The following is a 20,980-nucleotide window of genomic DNA, read 5'->3' on the forward strand; positions in this document are numbered from 1 at the left end:
CATAATACTGCAGAGAGGGGGGTCACACCAGTACTGAAACTAGCTAGCCTCAAGGCAAAGTATGTAGAAGGCTGTTCCTCATCCAAATTACAAATCATGTGGGGAATCTGTGATTGATCTCTGGATTTTTAAGAATTGAAAGTACAGTTGCAGGGGGGCTTCCGATTCACTTGGAACAGCAATGGGAAGAAGGCCGTGTAAACTGTTCCCCCCACACCTCATAATTGTAGGGGCAGAAAGAAGCTGGAGTGAGCAGTTTTGATCTTAGGGACAAAAGAGTTAAAAACGTTTCCTGTGCTTTGAACTAATTGGTCGCCTTGAAACAATCCGGAACCTCCTGAATAGCATGTCGTTTAATATATATATTTTTAGTTTCACCTCAGCAGGGGACAAAGCCTAAGTACTTCCTGCTGAGTGTGAAACTAATAAAAGGCTTCTGAACACTTTGTCTTCAGACTAGTTAGCTTCAGTTCCTTTGTAATTCCCATCTTTTCAGGCAGATTGTCAATGTTGGGGTGCAGCTATGTTAATTTTAATCTGTGATGCCGCTAACATTATCCAACTGATGCCTGTGACGTTCTGGAAACCACATCCAGGCAGTACCCTAGTAGCCTTCAGGAGGATTTCATTATCCTCTTGTTCAGAAATGCATATAGATCCCTGAAACTAATACTCACTGGCCGTATCCCACTGTACTCAAATGTGTACCTAGGGTTGCCAACCTCCAGGAGGTGGCTGGGGGTCTCCTGGGATTACAACTGATCTCCAGGCAACAGAGATTTCAACTGATCTCCAGGCAACAGAGTCCACCTGGAGAAAAGGAGAAAAGGAGCTCTGACAGACACAATAAGGATCGCTACTCAAGATTAATTTGAAAAAACATGTTATCTGTTACTCTAAGGACACAATAAGGACTGCTGCTTTGAATAGACTTGAAACATCACTACAGAACAGTGTACTTTGTAACTCTATGCAGACGTTTGAAATTGTATGAGCTTTTTGCTACTGTTGAACAATTGTATAAGATATTGTCGAAGGCTTTCACGGTCAGAGTTCATTGGTTCTTGTAGGTTATCCGGGCTGTGTAACCGTGGTCTTGGTATTTTCTTTCCTGACGTTTCGCCAGCAGCTGTGGCAGGCATCTTCAGAGGAGTAACACTCCTTCAGTGTTACTCCTCTGAAGATGCCTGCCACAGCTGCTGGCGAAACGTCAGGAAAGAAAATACCAAGACCACGGTTACACAGCCCGGATAACCTACAAGAACCAATTGTATAAGAATTTTGTCATTTTTGCATGTCACACTATTTTTATAGACATAGGTATAGATAGGAGATAGTATAGATAGATTTTGATAGTTTTGTCACGTTATATTGCACAGTAAATTGTTAGTTTCATATATAGATGGCCGGTGTTGCTGTTTGTTTTAGATAGCCCACCTGGAGGTTGGCTACCCTATTTTGGAAATACTGGAGCCTTAAGACGATAGCACGTTGCTGGATAACATTTGATAAAGACTGCTACCGAGGGGCTGAGGATAAATCAATTTTAGTCATGCGCAAATCTTATCAGAGCTAGGCCTGGTAAGCATGAGATCACTGTGTGCATTCATGATAGCAGCATGGTACTTGGCAGCACCCGGCCAACGGTTTGGAAGAAAGAAGCAAGGTGCTTGGCAACTCAGAATCCCAGGGAAAGTGAAAAGAGCAACAAGTCCTACTACGTAAAGCTTCTGTGGATCAATTAAGCCAGCTGAGCCATTCAGCGGCCATACACGCCTGCTCAGCAACTGTGGGGCTCCCAAATAAAGCCCGGTCGCTTCTGACAGGCCAAACAAAAGAGCCGATGGCATACGGCAGTTATTCCAGCAGCCCAATAAAAACTGTAAATTTCCAATTACAAAGAAAATACCTCTCAGTTTAATTTAAATTAAGAAAACACCACCATATTCTCCTCCTTTGTGAACGAAGGTGCCAAACCCCAAACAAAAGGTAGAAGCTTTAGGCTGCTTCGCTGCAGAAACATGTGTGTTTAATACTCAGATTTACAAGTTGTTGGAAATAAAAGAAAGAGCTTCAATAATTATATAGTGCCGGTGCTATTGAAGCCAATTATAAAGGCAAAGGTACCAACTGCTGCGCTATTTAACAGAGATAATCTAGTCTTTTTAATTATTGAATGCTCCTGGTGTCAAAGGAAGAAAAAAGTACTGTGGGAGTAAATATCTAAAACTACAATTCCATTGACCATAAAGTACCAAAGCCATTTCTGTGAACTGTTCCTGGACTCCGTGTTTAGCATCTCTAAAGTCTCATCTAGGGCCCAAATGAATTAGGCATTCAATGAGACTGGAGTGGATCCCAAGGTCAGAGGTTTTCAATCCAAGCACCTCAGCATCCAATTCACTATAGAAATTAAATATTTTTCTTTGATTCTCAGAGCTGGTATCCAAATTCTGAAGGTGTAAATTAAGTGTTTAATTCAAAAGTGTTTAAAAAGGAGTAGATGCCTATCAACTCCATCAGGTCAAAACTGTCATGGATTAAATGGTGTTGCAGTGTTAGATTTTTGCTGTCTAAAAGCAACCCATGGAGTCAGTGAACCAAATGACTGGGAACTATTCCATCTTTGTGTACATTGTGACATCAAGCTGAATACTCATATCTTTAGCCAATAAATCAGTACTTCTGCACATTGCCTGGCTCATCTAGACTCAATTAAATCAGCAGGATGTGCCTTTTCAAGTATTGGTATGTGTGACATCCTCAATAGTTTTTGCATAGGATTAGAGCTGGATTGGATCCTTCAGAGCTGCATTGACTCCTTGTCTTTAAATCCATCAGCCTATATGAAATCTGTGCTGACTTGAATGACAGCGTACTCCTGGGGGCTGCTGAGGTGATAGTGTCTGGCCACTGGTGTAAAAGCAGCACTCCCGAAACACCCACCAATCAGACAATGGCAGCTGATGACACCACTGTGAGCGTCCCACACAGATGCAGCCAATCACTGCCTGCCTATCCGGCCACAGCACTTTGACACCAAACTCCCACCCGTGGAGAGACAGCAAACAGGGAGGGAAGACCCAGCAACAGTGCAACCCCATGGCCTGAGTGTCCCCAAAGTCCATAAGGGAATGGTACCCATGCAGTGGACAGGGGACCCACTCCTACCCGGCAAGGGCTTGACTGGCAGCAAAAGTTCACCAAACTTCGTTGGCTGACTCTACCTCCAAAATTGCCCCCCCTCACCCCCAGGAGCTTTGAAAATAATTCCCATAGACTATAATGAGCCCAATTTTTTTGTTAAAACCAGAAAAAAGCTGAAAACCAAAATTTACCAGTATGAGTATTCAGCTTATTCAGGGGAACTGACTAACCCCTGCAATACCCCTGGCTTTGCCCCTTTCCCAGCCCACCGTTTGCACTGGCATTGGTCGCTATTGCCATGCTGGTACCGGATTGGGGGGGGGGCGTTGCTGCCGAGATGCTCTGCTGGCATTTCTTTGATACACACCCTCTCACAGAGAGCCAGCAAACAGAGGGGAATGACCCAGTAACAGTGCACCCACAACAGAGGCATATGTCTTTGAGGGATAAACCAGTGGTCTATCAAAAGCAATATTTTCTTTACTCAGGCTGGCAGTGGCTCTCCAGGGTCTCAGGCAGGGGTCTTTCACATCACGTACCTGCCTAGTCCCTTTAACTGGAGATGCCAGGGATTGAACCTGGGACCTTCTGCATGCCAAGCAGATTGTACTGTGAGTTACTGAAAAATAACAGGAGTAGTGGTACATTTCTAAGAAAGGTACAGTTAGAGGAAACTTGGGGGAAAATACAGGTTCTACTTTGCGTTCACAGAGAAAGTGGCATTTCCCCTCTCGCTAACCATTTTTCCTTAGCTTCTGACAGGGCTGGCACATTACCTGCGAGCGCATATGCTGTTAAATGATATTTCTCCATCAGGCAGCTTTCCCCACCAAGTTGTCAAGTGTAGTACTACGACTAGCTTTCCAGATGGATTCAGCATTCTATTATGGATAGCACAGGGTTGACTGCCTACAAGCATAGCCATCCTCAGACTTTTTCTGAGTATAAAATTAAGGACATCTTTTATCTACCAGATGATAAACTAGATACACCTCAGCAAGCAAATCTTTTTAGGAAGATGACCTACAATGCATTATGTTATCATTGCCTGGCAATTTTCCTTGGCAAACTAGATGCATCAGTATAATTTCATCACTTGAGGAAAGAAAACATACACGATGCTATTCATCACTGTATTATCTGTATAGCTCTCAAGGATGTTAATGCATATTTGTCTGATGTTTATCAGTTCATTCACACATGCAGCAAATCCAACAAAAAAAGACTGTCGTTCTGGTAAATATTCAGAATTCTGTTAAGAACAGGAAATCAAACCCAAAGTGCTATTTGTTGGCATTTTTCTTTCTTGCAATATATCATTATGGAACAAAGGACATGTTTACAGAGATTACTTCGTTGCAAAATGGTTGACTTTTGAAAATGGTTCCCTGCTAATGTGAATGTGAGCCAAATAGTGCTAATGTGAGCCAAATAGTGGTAACAAGGCAGGAAGTCCTAGAACGTCTAGACAAACTGCAAACTAACAAGTCACACGGACCAGACGGTATTCATCCTAGAGTTCTTCAAGAACTCAGATGGAAAATTGCTGAACTTCTAACAAAGATATGTAATATGTCCCTTCGATCAGCCTCTGTACCAGAGGACTGGAGAATGGCCAATGTAACACCCATTTATAAAAAGATTCCAGGGGGGACCCAGGAAATTACAGGCAGTTAGCTTAACGTCTGTTCCAGGTAAATTAGTGGAAAGCATTATTAAAGATATAATTGTCAAGCATATAGAAAGGGCAAGGTCTGCTGGGCAAAACCCAACATGGATTCTGTAAGGGTAGGTCCTGTCTCACTAACCTATTAGAGTTTTTTGAAAGCGTCAATAAGCATGTGGACAGGAATGAGCCTGTGGATATTGTGTATTTGGATTTCCAAAAAGCTTTTGACAAAGTCCCCCACCAAAGACTGCTAAGCAAACTTCAGAGTCATGGGATAAGAGGACAAGTCCTCTTATGGATTGAGAGCTGGCTGAAAAATAGGCAGCAGAGAGTAGGAATCAATGGTCAGTTCTCACAATGGCGGGATGTGAGCAGTGGGGTGCCTCAGGGATCTGTGTTGGGACCGATGCTTTTCAACCTGTTCATCAATGACCTGGAGTTGGGGTTAAACAATGAAGTAGCCAAGTTTGCAGATGACACCAAATTATTTATGGTGGTTAAAACAAAATTGGACTGTGAAGAGCTCCAGAAGGATCTCTGCATACTGGAAGAATGGGAATTAAAATGGCAAATAAGATTCAATGTAAGTGTAAAGTTATGCATATTGGGGCAAAAAATCCCAACTTCACATATACACTGATGGGATTTGTGCTGGCAGCGACAGATCAAGAAAGGGATCTTGGGGTGGTAGTGGATAGCTCAATGAAGATGTCAACCCAGTGTGCTGCAGCTGTAAAAAAGGCAAATTCCATGTTGGCCATAATTAGACGAGGAATAGAGAATAAAACTGCTGATATCATACTGCCCTTGTACAAATCTATGGTGAGACCACACTTGGCATACTGTGTACAGTTCTGGTCACCACACCTAAAAAAGGATATTGCAGAGCTTGAGAAGGTGCAGAAAAGAGCAACCAAAATGACTAGGGGACTAGAGCAACTGTCCTATGGGGAGCGGTTAGGACGCTTAGGGCTGTTTAGCTTGGAAAGAAGGCGGCTAAGGGGAGACATGATAGAGGTCTATAAAATTATGCATGGTTTGGAGAGAGTGGACAGGGAGAAGTTTTTCTCCCTCTCCCATAATACTAGAACACGGGGTCATCTGCTGAAGCTGGAGGGTGAGAGATTCAAAACAGATAAAAGGAAGTATTTTTTCACACAACACATAGTTAAATTGTAGAACTCCCTGCCCCAGGATGTGGTGATGGCTTCCAGCTTGGAGGGCTTTAAGAGGGGAGTGGATATACTCATGGAGGAGAGGGGTATTCATGGCTGTTAGTTAGAATGGATACTGATCATGCTGCATACCTATTCTCTCTAGTACCAGAGGAGCATGCCTATTATATTGGGTGCTGTGGAACACAGGCAGGATAATGCTGCTGCACTCGTCTTGTTTGTGGCTTCCTAAAGGCACCTGGTTGGCCACTGTGTGAACAGACTGCTGGACTTGATGGGCCTTGGTCTGATCTAGCAGGGCCTTACTTATGTTCTTATGAATGAAAACTAACTAGTGTGAAGTAATGGCAACATGCTGGTAGTTAGGCAAGATGTTTATTTGCATTATTTACTACTGAGGAATATTTCTGTAAGTACTGTTACATCTGTAGGGTCAGTGTATCAGCTGTGAGCTTGGCCCACTTTTGCAGTCTGCATCAAATTTTAGATATATGAGATATGGGGAGCACACTTTAGAAAAGATCTAAAATAACTGGCATCATGCTGCCTAGCATTTCCTTTATAACATGGAAGGTGTTTAGATATGAGGCCATTGTTGGTTTATCACTATTGCTTTTCTCCGTTAAGGTATGAGTTTTCTTCCATACCACTTAGGGTACATGACTGTAGATAACAGAAAAGAGATGGTGTTTTTCTTTTCATCTGCAGCAGAAAAGCCTGTGTTTATCTTCCACTTCTAGACTTAGGGTTGCCCTCTTCACCACCGGTGGGAGGTTTTTGAGGTGGAGCCTGAGGAGGGCGGGGTTTGGAAAGGGGAGGGACTTCAATGCCATAGAGTTCAGTTGCCAAAGCAGCCATTTTCTCCAGGTGAACTGATCTCTATCAGTTGGAGATCAGTTGTAATAGCAGGAGATCTCCAGCTAATACCTGACTCTGAGCATTACTACAGTGTGAAAGAGGGAAAAACAAGACCTGCTTACTACTTACATACTATTTCAAACACTGGGAGCCAGCATGGTGTAGTGGTTAAGTGCAGTGGTTTGGAGTGGTGGAGTCTGATCTGGAGAACCAGGTTTGATTCCCCACTCCTCCACATGAGAGGTGGAAGCTAATCTGGTGAACTGGATTTGTTTCCCTACTCCTCCACATGAAGCCAGATGGGTGACCTTGGGCAAGTCACATTCTCTCAGCCCCATCTACCCCACAGGGTGTCTGTTGTGGGGAGGGGAAGGGAAGGTGATTGTAAGCCGGTTTGAGTCTCCCTTAAGTGGTAGAGAAAGTCAGCATATAAAAACCAATTTCTTCAATGATTACAAGGACCGGATATGATATAAATGTCCCTTGGTTGGGCTGGGCGATGCCTTACCAGACCAGATCGAGAGTGGGGGGGGGGTGGCTGCCTCAGCTGGCTCGTGGGCCGGATAAGAGCTCTCAAGGAGCCAGATCCAGCCCCTGGGCCTTATGCTTGACACCCCTGGTTTAGACTCAGCAAAGTTAGAGATCTGAAATCTCTGATCTCTAACTTTGTTGTGCCTCAACCCTTCCTAAAGCAGCATTTTAGGGGTGGATCAGAAGTTCACTTCCATTTGATGCCCTGATCATCTTCTGACCCCCCCCCCAAAAAAAAAAAAAGTCTGGCTTTCAGCAAAGTTTCCAGGACTAGGAAAATCAACTGAGAGGAAAATCAACTGAGAGTTGGCTTTTGATCACCCCCACCACACACATACACACAAGCACTGCTGTCTCCTAGCAAGGCTAGAGCCCAGTAAAGTTTCCCAGGAGGGATGCTGGAAGCCAACTCCTGGGTGATGACCATACTTGGAAGCCAATTCTATGGTGAGACCACACTTGGAATACTGTGTACAGTTCTGGTCACCACACCTAAAAAGGGATATTGCAGAGCTTGAGAAGGTGCAGAAAAGAGCAACCAAAATGATCAGGGGACTACAGCAACTGCCCTATGAGGAGCGGTTAAAACACTTAGGGCTGTTTAGCTTGGAAAGAAGGTGGTTACTGGGAGACATGATAGAGGTCTATAAAATTATGCATGGTTTGGAGAGAGTGGACAGGGAGAAGCTTTTCTCCCTCTCTCATAGTACTAGAGTGTGGGGTCCTCTGCTGAAGCTGGAGGGTGAGAGATTCAAAATTGATAAGAGGAAGTTTTTCTTCATGCAACTCATAGTTAAATTGTGGAACTCCCTGCAACAGGATGTAGTGATGGCTGCCAGCTTGGAAGGCTTTAAGAGGGGGAGTGGACATGTTCTCTCCGGCTTTTCTTATGTTCTTATGATCCGCTGATCAGCCAGGAGTCAGCTACTAAGCAACTCTGTTGGGCAGCTGTGCACATTGTTCTGCTTGAGAGGAATATATATGTGTTCATCTCACAGTCTGATCTGGAGTGTCAAACACAGTACATTCTGCTGCCAATCAGGTTTCCCTAAAAAATTGAAACATCCCTGGTAATTCCGCAATACAAAAACCAGCCCATGTTGATGTTTATGGGACTTGACAGTGCTTAACTTTGCTTTGATTGCATCCCTAATTTAGAACTTAATGTTTCACTCTTGTCATAAGAGGCAGAAGAGGGTTGAGTTGCTGAAGTTCTGTTGATTTGAGTGATTGGACCCACACAGACAGCAGTTAATTGCCCAGTATATAAAACGCCAAGGCTTACCTGATTTTTACGAAACAGTGATCAGATGTCATACAGCTTTTATATTACTGTTCTCTTGAAGCCTCAGAAGAATGTCAACTTTTGGCTGACACTTATATTTTATGGAAAACAAATTAGATTTCCCCCAAAAACGTGAATCCCCAAATGCAAAATAGCCTCCAAAGCTAGAGTGCCATGGGCTTGTGACATACAGGACGTGTTCATCCTCCCCCACCCACACACACACTTTTGCTTTGCCACTGCTATTATTATTATATTTGTTCACTTTGGCTTAATTACATGTTGTGCTGATTAAGCTGCAGTACTTTGCATGTGTCTTAACTTGCCTGGAATGTTCAGAGCAGGAAATGCCCCGAAACAACCTTAAAAAGGGGTTTGTCTCTGCTTATGGAGACACTAATGTGTTTGCTCTGAAACTTAATTGGAAGCCACAGTGTTTGGGGCTTCTTTTAGATCATAACAATTGTGTGGGATCAATTCCTAGAAAACAGATTCTCACTGATGCTTATTTGTTGCAGTCTTCTGCCCGTATTTATGACATAACTGAAAATATGATGAAGGAAAGATCTCGCCCCCCCCCATTTTTTATTAAAGACAAAACAGATTGAAAAATCTTTCCATTTCATACAATTAAATATATCTTGGGTCATGTTATGTGGCCATTTTCATGAAAACAACATTGATGGCTTTATAAATAGTGTAAATCTATGTGCTCCACAACTGCTCTCTTCCAGCAACTGTTTCATCAATAAAGAATTGCTTAAGGGAAGCACTTAACAGCAGTCATAACCCGTGCACATAGTTTGACTGTTCTGAGGAAGATGAGATTTTTCACTGTTCTTGTCTATCAGTTACATTTTTATTCCACCCTTTCTCCAAAGAATTCAAGGAAGCATAATTGTTTGCTCTTCTGAGGTAGGTTAGGCGGAGAGAGATTGGCTTGCCCAGGGTCACCCAGTGAGCTTCATGGCATGGTGGGGATTTAAACCTGGGTCTCTCAGGTCCTAATCCAGCGCTCTAGCCACTACACCACACTAAGGCACCAGGTTTTCAGACTGGCAGCTCTAGCAGTAGGACCCAAGTGTTTTCATCTCTGAATTGGTGTCAGTGCCATCCTAAGTAGATTGACACCCTTCTAATTCCATAGCAGTCAATGGGCTTAAAAGGATGTGTGACCCCCCCTTCACAGACACTATCACCCACCTCAATTTCTATTACACGGGTTCAGGGATACAGGTAAATCAGGCAGTCACAGTTCACCCTAGTTCACCACACATCTTGTCTTTTTTAATATACAGAGAGCTGTGATCCTTTCACATACCAGGTCCCCTCTCTCATTCCCGGAGACAGTACCAGACAGGGCAGCTCGGTCCCCTTATCAAGCACCCCTTTTTCAGACACGTCATAGAGCTATTGGGTTTGGGACCCAAACACCGCTTCAATCTCACGCTGCCACCATGTACTCATATGTAGAAAAACAACAGCACACAGGCTCACTAACAGAAATAAACTACAATTTTTAAATTTAAATTCTTATTATTATTCTTATCACTATAATATTTACAATATTTACAATAACTCACAAGTGTTTCAAAATTGTTCAACAATCATAACATAGGACGAAGCGAAAAGGGACCGAAGTACTTGCAATCCCCCATATACTGGTGTAGAATAGTAGAGCTGTGGCAGGGCACAGATGTATCTTCACTAGGTCACGGTGTGATCCTAAGAAAGCATCCAGAACTCACAGCATAAACGCCCAACTAGCTGAGGTAATCATCGCCCCACAGGGTGAGAGACTGGGAGACTCCGGCACAACGGAGGAAAGTAGGTGGAAGTAATGGGAACGCTTTTCCCGGAATAAGTTCTTGCGTTTTCGCTTTGTCAGCCAATATATATTTTCATATTTCTTTATCCAACATACTGGTTTTCTGACAGGATTCACAAAGAATTCTCCAGCTCAGTTTTTGGGGGTGGAGCCTGAGGAGGGCAGGGTTTGGGGAGGGGAGGGGCTTCAGTGCCATAGAGTTCAATTGCCAAAGCGGCCATTTTTCTCCAGGTGAACTGATCTCTATCGGCTGGAGATTGGTTGAATTAGCAAGAGATCTCCTGCTACTACCTGGCAGTTGGCAACCCTAGGCTGAGGCCTGGTGAGTTTATATGTATGTGCATTTCTTTCCCTGAGATAATAAACATTTCAGTCAGTAGGGTTACCTAGAAAAGAGTTTTTTTAAATATATATATATTATTTTATTGTATTTCTGAAACGATAAAAATAGTCCATATCATTTTACCAGGCCATGCCCCATTTGTATATTCAGGCCAGAGTAGAGTTCCTTTGCCATTTCATGTTTGGGCCCTGGTTTGAGGGAGCAGTTCTGCTCTATTCAGTACTTTAGCATCTCTACTGCAAATTTCTAAAAGTTGGTATCACAGCTACCAAGACAGAGGTCTAAAGGTTGGTGTCACAGCTACCAAGGCAGACACAACAGAGGCAATGGTATTCCACTATAAAAGTGCAGGCTCTGGCACCTCGAGTCATGATTGTCTGGTTATTGAGTTGGTCTGGCGGTATTTGTAGTGGTCAGAGTGTTGGACTAGGATCTGGCAGATTCAGCTTTAAATCCACACTGTCCCATGAAAGTTCGCCTTCAGCCAGTCACTCACTCTCAGCCTAACTTATCTCACAGGATTGTTGTGAGGATAAAATGGAAGAGAGGTGTAGGGTTGCCAACCTCCAGATGGTAGTTAGAGATCTCCTGCTATTTGCAACTGTTAAAATAAGGGGTTTATGTGAGTCAAGAAAGGGGGAAAGGAAAGCATAAATCATCCCCTGAAATGTGGGCTGCCATCTATAGGTCTACATAGTAACTCCAGCAAGTTATTCAGTCCTCTGAATATCTACTTTTAGCTTAATAGGCCACTTGCCTACACACATTTACTGTACACTACCCTCTGCTAGCCAGCCATTGAGGCATGTGGGGTTGATACAGAACCCTGTCCACATTTCATATAAGGCATAATAGCCTAAATTCAGTGCTGATTCCTTAGTAGCTTGCATCAAAAGTGGAGTTAATGCAATAGAATGATGTTGCAAAAATTGGCACAGTTTTTCTGATAATTTTGCACACTGTGCCTCAAGTTGTTGAGCTGGGAATAGCAGGACATTAAGTTGTTGATGGTGTTTAGATGAAGGTTCTTCAGCATTTTTATAGCATAGTAAAAAATCATGCCCTAATAAAAATCTGCCTATTTGGCTGTGTTAACCGAACCTTTGGGACAATTGGACCTTGTTGTTCGCTGATCAAAATGAGAACCCTGCATGAGAAGCATAGAACTCCTGGTGTACATGTGATCTAAATTCCTTTTGGCAGCTCTAAGGACTTTGTTTCATGTGAATTGGCTCTCAATTTGACATATCTGGGTGTGAGGTTTCTTTCCCCAGTACATTTTCTATGTATGTTTATCTGCCCAATTCTATGCATGGTTACATAGAAGTAGGGTTGCCAGGTCCCTCTTTGCCACCGGCGGGAGGTTTTTGGGGAGGAGCCTGAGGAGGGCAGAGTTTGGGGAGGGGAAGCAACCATTTTGTCCAGGTGAACTGATCTCTATTGGCTGGAGATCAGTTGTAATTGCTCTCCTTTCCTTTCCTTTTATCCCTTAGAAGCTCCTTGATCAATTGATCTTGAGCAGCATATATCTAGTGTTGGAGGGATATAAGGACTGAAACAAATCTTGCCACTGACAATGTAGCCTTGGGGTCCCTATCGCTTAGTAAAAAAGACATTAGGTCAGTCACAGAGACATTGGATTTGTATGTTAAAAGGGGGGAAATATAGTGCAATCGAAGTTCCTCGTAAAAGCGGCATTCCAAAAGGGCATGGGCTAATGAGTCAATAGAGCCAGAAGAGCAAGGGCAGATCCTGTCTGAGTATAGTATATTCAGAATTCTGCCCTGCATTACCATAGAAGGGTTAGCATTCAATCTAGCCAAGCAAAAAGCTCTACAGAGACAAGGAGTTGTCAGATAATATGTATAGGCAGGCAGACCACGTGGAGGGGGTATTCCGAAGAACTGGGATGAACAGACACGACGAGCACGAAAAGTAGTTCTGTTATAATCGAGCTCTTTAATGCACTTTTTAATTTTGGTAAAAGCTTCAGTTTTCCCAAGATCTAATAACGTATCCTGCGAGAAGCCCAACAACAACAGTTTCTCATCTAAGATTTTTTGCCATGAGGATATAAAAGGGTCATGCTTCAGAGAAGCTAGGAACCTCTCAGTGCTAAAGCACAGTTTAAGGTGTAGTTTAAAGGCGGCCAACCACGCCCTAGCTTCAAGTGACATTTGGCCAAACTCGGAATAACTGTAAGAACTGAAGCAGTGGACGATCTATAGATCGTAAGAACTGAAGCAGTGGACGATCTATAGATTCATTGATGACTGTTATTCAGATGGCAACACCAAAGAGGATAATTGGGGTAATTTTCAGATTAAAAACCTGAATAGCCCCTGGAATATATTTGCCACCTTTGGTGTGAAAAAAGTTGACAATAGCACCAACCCCAGGTTTAATTTTGTTGGATACTGCTTTTTGATGGGCTTTCCAATTTAGGTTATGGGAAAAAAGAATGCCAAGGTAAACAAACTCCTTGACTTGGTCAACCTCAGTTGTAATTGCAGGAGATCTCCAGCTAGTACCTGGAAGTTGGCAACCCTACTTGGAAGCAAGTCACACTTCAGTCCATAGAGCTTACTTACTGAGAGCCAGAGTGGTGTAGTGGTTAAGAGTGGTGGACTCTAATCTGGAGAACCGGGTTTGATTCCCCACTCCTCTAAATGAGCAGCGGACTCTAATCTGGTGAACCGGGTTGGTTTCCCCACTCCTCCACAGGAAGCCAGCTGGGTGACCTTGGGCTAGTCACAGCTCTCATCAAGCTCTCTCAGCCTCACCAACCTCACAAGTAGTGGGGAGAGGAAGGGAAGGACATTGTAAGCTGCTTTGATTTTCCTTAAAAGGTAGAGAAAATCAGCATCTAAAAACCAACTCTTCTTCTTCCCAGGTAAATATACACAGCATTGCAGCCCACATGTTGAATGCTGGATACTATGGAAAGCTGACTCTAACCAGACAAAAACCTTGCTACCCTTTATATCACAGACAGTTCCCTGAGTATATTAATGGAAATAATTACTATAAACCTTCATTTAAATGTGCTTATCACCTAGTTCATACATGCATTTTCATCACTTGCTGACTACTAGTGATAAGAACATATAAGAACATAAGAACATAAGAAAGGCCCTGCTGGATCAGACCAAGGCCCATCAAGTCCAGCAGTCTGTTCACACAGTGGCCAACCAGGTGCCTTTAGGAAGCCACAAACAAAATGACTGCAGCAGCACCATCCTGCCTGTGTTCCACCGCACCCAAAATAAAAGGCATGCTCCTCTGATACAAGAGAGAATAGGTATGCAGCATGACTAGTATCCATTCTAACTAACAGCCATGAATACCCCTCTCCTCCATGAATATGTCCATTCCCCTCTTAAAGCCCTCCAAGCTGGCAGCCATCACCACATCCTGGGGCAGGGAGTTCCACAATTTAACTATGCGTTGTGTGAAAAAAAACTTCCTTTTATCTGTGATGACTAGCATTTATGAATGGGCTGGCAGAATTTCAAACATTATGTTTTTCAAATGAGCCAGTTGGCCCATTCAGCTACCGGTTGTTCGGTGCACGAGCAATGTGAACTTAACCAGTTCTAAGATCCTGGCCTGAAGCTACTTAAAAAAACAATGCAGCCAGCCCAAATAGGTCTGCCAACAGCATATACTCAGCACAAGAGAGCAGTGTTATAAAACAAGCAAAATGAAATATAACCAAAATGTTACTGTTGTGTCCCTTTATCTTCCAAAACGTGTCTCGATCAGATCTTTTCAATTAGGGCCACTTCACAGTGAGACCTTTCAGTGTGTTTATTGTCGGCCCAGTCATCCAATTACATAACCTGCACAGTAATGGATGTGTAATCACATCCTTTGATGCATCACAGCGGCAAACTGATAGCCTGACCACTGTTCCTTGTGATTGCATCTCATCATATATTCCAGTGCTACTGAACCATGGACACCCCAAATAGAGGGATATTTTAATTTTCTGTGTTTGTACATCGAATGGGAATGACACCTTGAGCTGAAGGTCCTTTCGATGTTGAAATCGCTCTCCTTCACTTTGGCTGCTGCACGTTGTACGGCAGTGTGATGGGGCAGCTGAAACATCAGACTGGGATTGAGGAAACGTGGGTTCAGATTTGCTCTCAGCCATGTCCAGGCCTTTTATGCTTGGCTGTTTTCCTCGTGTTTACCCCTCTGACGACCTTGGGTCTTTCTTTTGATCATCAGGGGTCGCCTCGCTCTCCCTTGCGTTTCCCCGCATTTTGCCTGCGTTTTCAGAGACCTGTTTTATCTCAAATTTGAAAATGTGGGCAAAATGCGGGGAAATGCAAGGGGAAAGCGAGGCGACCTCTAATGGTTGGAAACAGGATGCATAATCAAAACAAAGACCCAAAGTCGTTGGACGGGCGACCGCGTGGGAAACAGCCAAGCATAAAAGGCCAGGGTGTTCTGAAGCATTACTGCTTTCCAGCTTCAATGTGATAAATAACAAAACATAATTAAAAATAGATCGGGTCGGATCCTGTGAATCCATTTTGCTAACTGTGGAGCCTTCTTGTGGTACAAGGAACTTTCCTGTTTCCTAAAGAATACTTCTCTACAGCTGGAGTGAGTCTCCTTGTACTTGAGAAAGGCTCCCCATTAATAAGGTCTCCTTAAGCACTCTGAGCCCCGTGGCGCAGAGTGGTAAGCTGCAGTACTGCAGTCCAAGCTCTGCCCATGATCTGAGTTCAATCCCGACGGAAGTCGGTTTCAGGTAGCTGGCTCAAGGATGAATCAGCCTTCCATCCTTCTGAGGTCAGTAAAATGAGTACCCAGCTTGCTGGGGGTAAAGGGAAGATGACTGGGTTAGGCACTGGCAAACCACCCCATAAACAAAGACTGCCTAGGAAGCGTTGAGATGTGACGTCACCCCATGGGTCAGGAATGACCCAATGCTTGCACAGGGGACCTTTACCTTTACCTTTTTAAGCAGGGTGGCCTCTGCTGCTATGGGTTCTCAGCATGCTGGTGGGTATGTGGCTACATGTAGAAAAACCACAGACTCCAAGGTGTTACTAGTATGAATTCAACAGTGTCTTGAATGATGCCATTTCTCAGTACAAAAACATGCTGCATTAAATATGACATATAAATAAATGGGGAAAATCATGGAAATAAGAGCATCTTCCTTAAATACAAGACCTAATCAACACTCCCCCTCAAGCAGAATGTATTCATAGGATCCAATGCATACTAAATTAAATAGCATTCATAGTATTACTTGCAAGATTGTCCTTGGATAATTATTCAAACCCTGAGTCGAATTTTTGATACATGAATTGAATATTCTTATCTTCTCACTCCTAAGACAAGCCATCCATTAAATATCAAGGTAAAGAACAGTTCAGAGGGAGACTACAATGCTTGGGGTCAATCTGTATAGTGCTTCGTAACCTCTAAATGACTTTTCTACCATAGGTATTCCTAAATTTCCTAAAGAGAAGATAAGCCCTAAAGATCTGGAATATGGTGATTCAGTGGTCTTGCACTGTAACCCTCCCAAAGGAATCCCACCATTACACATTTACTGGATGAACATTGGTAAGTAGTATGGAAAAAAGTTTTCTATAGATTGCATTTGAAGTGTAGTTGCTGTGGTCACTTGTGGCAAATTCAAGGGAACAGAAAGTTTTTTTTTTTTCCATATCTTGGTGCTATGGGTAATATTGAGTTGAAACCCATGGAAAGTAAACAACACAGGTTTAAATAGACCTTACTACACCTATCCATCCAGTACATCAGAAAGGTCATTCTCATACATTAGTATGATAGAGATGTTTCTTTACTAAAATATGGACCAAACTAAGCTCAATAATTTGATTCTTCTACATGGACACAAACCAGGACTCTGGAGGGATGGATCTTGATATTGTAGCTAATAAGTTAATCCATACCACACCAATCAAAAGAAGTGCATCTAGTGTGGAAGAACTTTAACAGTATGTACACTGAATGTGTTTCATCTAACTGGTTTTGTATTTATGGAACAAAGATTTGTTTGTTTTTCTTGATTATTTTGGGTTGGTTTTGTTGGATCTTGGGCTTTGGTGCTCTGTTTTGTGGTTTCAGGGTGTAGAGTATAGGGCTATAAGGGTTTTATAAGATTCCCCCCACCTTTCCTAGGTTTGGCCCAGTCGTTCTGGGAATCTGAAAAGACTATATCCTTGATATGGTCTTCAGGCTGTAAGCTGCCAATCCCTTATTGGTTTGGAAGGCCTGAACAATTTGGGTAATACCAGGAAATATACAACGTATACCAGAAAAATCAGCTTAAAATTTGTTAATTTTAAGGTTGAGTGGATTTCTGTTCATTTATTTCTGTTATCTTGGCATGGGTTCACTGTTCCATGTTTTCCAGTCTTCCTGAGTTCTGGTTTAACTATGACAGTTTCTAAAATTAATTCCTAAATTGGAGCATGCACTGTTTGCTACAGTTCTTCAATCCATTTGCACATATCTCTCCACATGTGAAAGTGTCTATTAAAAAAAACCCCTCTGAAACAGCAATATAGATGTGAATGTAAATAAGATCACATCAAAGTTCTTTTTTTTTTTTTGTATGGTGTTTTGCTAAGGCAGATCTGCACTTCTGATCAGCGAGGAATCATCACACAAAAGAAGTTGTGGTATAATGTGTATGGTCGCATCAACATTGCTTTCCCACAGTGTTTTATCATTATGCAAGTACACATTGGCATGTGGGGTAGGGAGAAGACACAAGGGAACAGAAAGATCTGAAGGTTGTATTCACAGCCCTCTGTACAAGATTGGAACTTAATAAAGGGGGACAATTAGGGTTGTCTGTGCCGGGTTGGGAAACACCAGAAGATTTTTTTTTGGGGGGGAGCCTAAGAAGGGTGGGGTTTTGGGGAGGGGAGGGACTTCAGTACCATAGAGTCAAATTGCCAAAGTGGCCATTTTCTCCAGGTGAACTGATCTTTGTCGGCTGGAGATCAATTGTAACAGCAGGAGATCCCCAGCTAATACCTGAAGGTTGGCAATCCTAGGGACAACTGGAGGATTCCTAATGCACTGTATCCATTTCAAAAAACAACACCAGGAAAGTTCACATTCCCAGACCTGGGTTGAAATTCAGATAAGATTAATTGCCAAAGACTCTCTTGTTCAGTCGGAGTCAAGATGTTTATGGGTTGGGGTCTGATGAATTTGTTCCCTTATGTTGAGTGCTAGGCAATGTTTCTCATCCACTATGACAATCCCTCTGTTCTTGCAAATATGCCGAACACTTGGTCTATCAAAACAGCATACTGAAAATGTAATTATGTTATGGAATGCAGACCATAAGTCTGAGTTCTGTGTGACAGGAGCAAGGGGCTTCATGACAGCCATGATGCCTATAATATAGGTCTTTGCAATATTAATAGTTCTGCCAGCTTGAACCGCCTAATGGAATAGACAATTAAAATGATGCATTCTTTATGGCAAATGCTACATTGTTTTCTCCAGAATATTTTAGCAGAATGGCTTTATAAGAATACAGTTTACATCCATTGGGCTGTTTATGGGCGTAGCCATTTTCTTCTGGATGACACTATAGGGAACCACAGAACATGACACTGGTTCTTTCAGACCTTATGACTCTCTAATATCAAAGAGTCGTTTCCTTACCTGGGAGCAAGCATTTGACAGAACAGCAAGATGTCATCATATCGGGAGATCATTACCCTACCGTCATTATTTTTTCTCCCTTGCTAGATTTACAGCATATCCCCCAAGATGAAAGGGTCTCCATGAGCCTTCAGGGAGATCTGTACTTCGCAAATGTGGATGAAAATGACAGCCGGAGTGATTACTGCTGCTTTGCCGCATTCCCAAGACTGAGGACAATAGTACAGAAAATGCCAATGACATTGACAGTTACACGCTGTAAGTCTGGAAGTTCAATTTCCTCCCCTCCCACCTCCCACCATTATTCCCTTCCCAGACCCTGCCTATTCCAAAACCTTTAATTCCTCAGGGAATCCGCGCAGGTGACATGTGTCTCTAAGATGATTTTTGACTGAAGGAAATATATGCTAATATATTGATGCTTACCCTGTTATCTTCACTACCCAACTCGACCTAAGTCATAAAAGCGTTTGCAGCTGCTGGCTTTCCAAAGCACTTGTCTCCTTCTTTATGGCTATAAAATGTAATCACAACGCGTGATAGAAATCAGTCTTTTTTTGCAGAAGACACCACCAAATGGATCCTCTGCCGTTCAATACAAAGGGGAGGTTCTGAGAGAAGCTGAACTGACACAGGAGAGGCACTTGTCAGCATTCTACCCAGCTCCTCTCCAGTATTTGTTAGACCAAAAAATAGGAACACTTGTTCACAAAACAGCCCATGATCAAAATCAATGAGACGGGCACACTGAACAGTTTGCAGTAATGTAACGGTAGTAGCATCCTGTGGTTGCCAATTGAATGGAAGAAAAACATCAACATTCTCTTTTGGATTTGTTCCATAGTCTTGCTGCCTCAATGGCTCCATTCGGCATCTTTCCCCCTGCAAATTTCTGCTATGTTTTGTGGATGTGCACACAATGCGTGTATTGATACTATACACATTTTATATTTATTTGATATGTATTGGGATCCTTATTTCCATGCAACTTCCACAGTGATAATACCAAATTGGTAGCTGTCGTATTCTGAAAAGGTAAAGGTAGTCCCTTATGCAAGCACCGTCATTACTGACCCATGGGGTGACATCACATCCCGACATTTACTAGCCAGACTATGTTTATGGGGTGGTTTGCCATTGCTTTCCCCAGTCGTCTATGCTTTACCCCAAGCAAGCTGGGTACTCATTTTACCGCCCTTGGAAGAATGGAAGGCTGATTCAACCTTGAGCGGGCTACCTGAAACCGACTTCTGTCGGGATCAAACTCAGGTCATGAGCAGAGCTTTTGACTGCAGTACTCCAGCTTACCACTCTGCGCCACGAGGATGATTGTCTATTTCTCCTGTAGTCAAAATAAAAGGAGAGTTTTGTGGCACCTTAAAGATGAACAGATGTATTATGGGAACTAGATTCAAGTCCAGTAGCACCTTAGAAAAGAACAAAATTTTCAGCATATAAGCTTGTGAGAGTCAAAGCTCCCTTCGTCAGATACCGAGGGACAAATGGAGCTTTGATTCTCAATAGCTTATCGCCCTGGTCTCTGAGGTGCTACCAGGCTCAAAACTGGCAGACCAACATGGCTACCCTCTGAAACTAAATTTATTTTGGTACCTGGATGGCCCAGGCTAGCCTTATCTCGTCAAAGCTCAGAAGCTAAGCAGGGTCATCCCTGGTTAGTATTTGGATGGGAGACCACCAAGGAATACCAGGGTTGCTGTGCAGAGGAAGGCACTGGCAAACCACCTCTGTTAGTCTCTTGCCATGAAAACCCCAAAAGGGGTCGCCATAAGTCGGCTGCAACTTGACGGCACTTTACACACACACACCAGCTTTTGTGAGCCAGAGCTAGTCACAATGTAGCATTCAGACCGCAAAAGGTCGGTGTCAGCTGGACTGTCCATACATACAGCTGTCACCTGCTGACATAATGGCAGTTGAACATTTTCTCGTCACTAAAACCTCAGGAACATTACAGCTGGTTCTGTATAGGATATAGCACCTACATCACACTAAAGCTTCTTCATGCCCTTCTGGACATGGACATGGCCAAGAAGAAACAACTGGCTTGGTGAACTAGTCCTAATTCTTTCTTTTCAAGGTGGAAACCAGCCTCATGGTTTTCTCTGTGGTCTCAGTTTCACTTTGCAACACAAGTTACAATTATCTTAATTTGACATTTCCACTGTTTACTTTGTGTGTACATCAGTTCATGATTATACTGCATGCAAGCATTACATGTTTAATAATTGTGTGCAAGTTTGCTTTAAAAAAAGATTAATAGGATTATGTTCCATAGAACCATGTGGGAAATGTCTCTATCTTTACTCAGTGGCATTGCCTCTCACCCCAGGCCAACTGGGGCCACAAAGGTTTCCAGTGCCACTTGCTGGATGGATTGTAATAATGCTGGGTTTTTTTTGGGGGGGGGGGAATTCATCTCCAAAAAAGTCGGGCAACTTCATGG

At 43.0% G+C, this 20,980-nt stretch overlaps 1 protein-coding gene across 1 annotated transcript in view; it reads left to right on the forward strand.

Annotated features, from left to right (window-relative positions):
- Positions 1-20,980, forward strand: part of CHL1 (cell adhesion molecule L1 like) — a 216,737-nt gene that overhangs the window by 115,028 nt on the left and 80,729 nt on the right. The window contains exons 5-6 of the mRNA XM_056852239.1: positions 16,306-16,428; positions 18,604-18,774. Coding sequence (XP_056708217.1) covers positions 16,306-16,428; positions 18,604-18,774 — 294 coding nt within the window. The remainder of the gene's footprint in view (positions 1-16,305; positions 16,429-18,603; positions 18,775-20,980) is intronic.

The sequence above is a fragment of the Euleptes europaea genome, chromosome 1 (assembly GCF_029931775.1).
Source record: "Euleptes europaea isolate rEulEur1 chromosome 1, rEulEur1.hap1, whole genome shotgun sequence".
Classification (NCBI taxonomy): Eukaryota; Metazoa; Chordata; class Lepidosauria; order Squamata; family Sphaerodactylidae; genus Euleptes; species Euleptes europaea.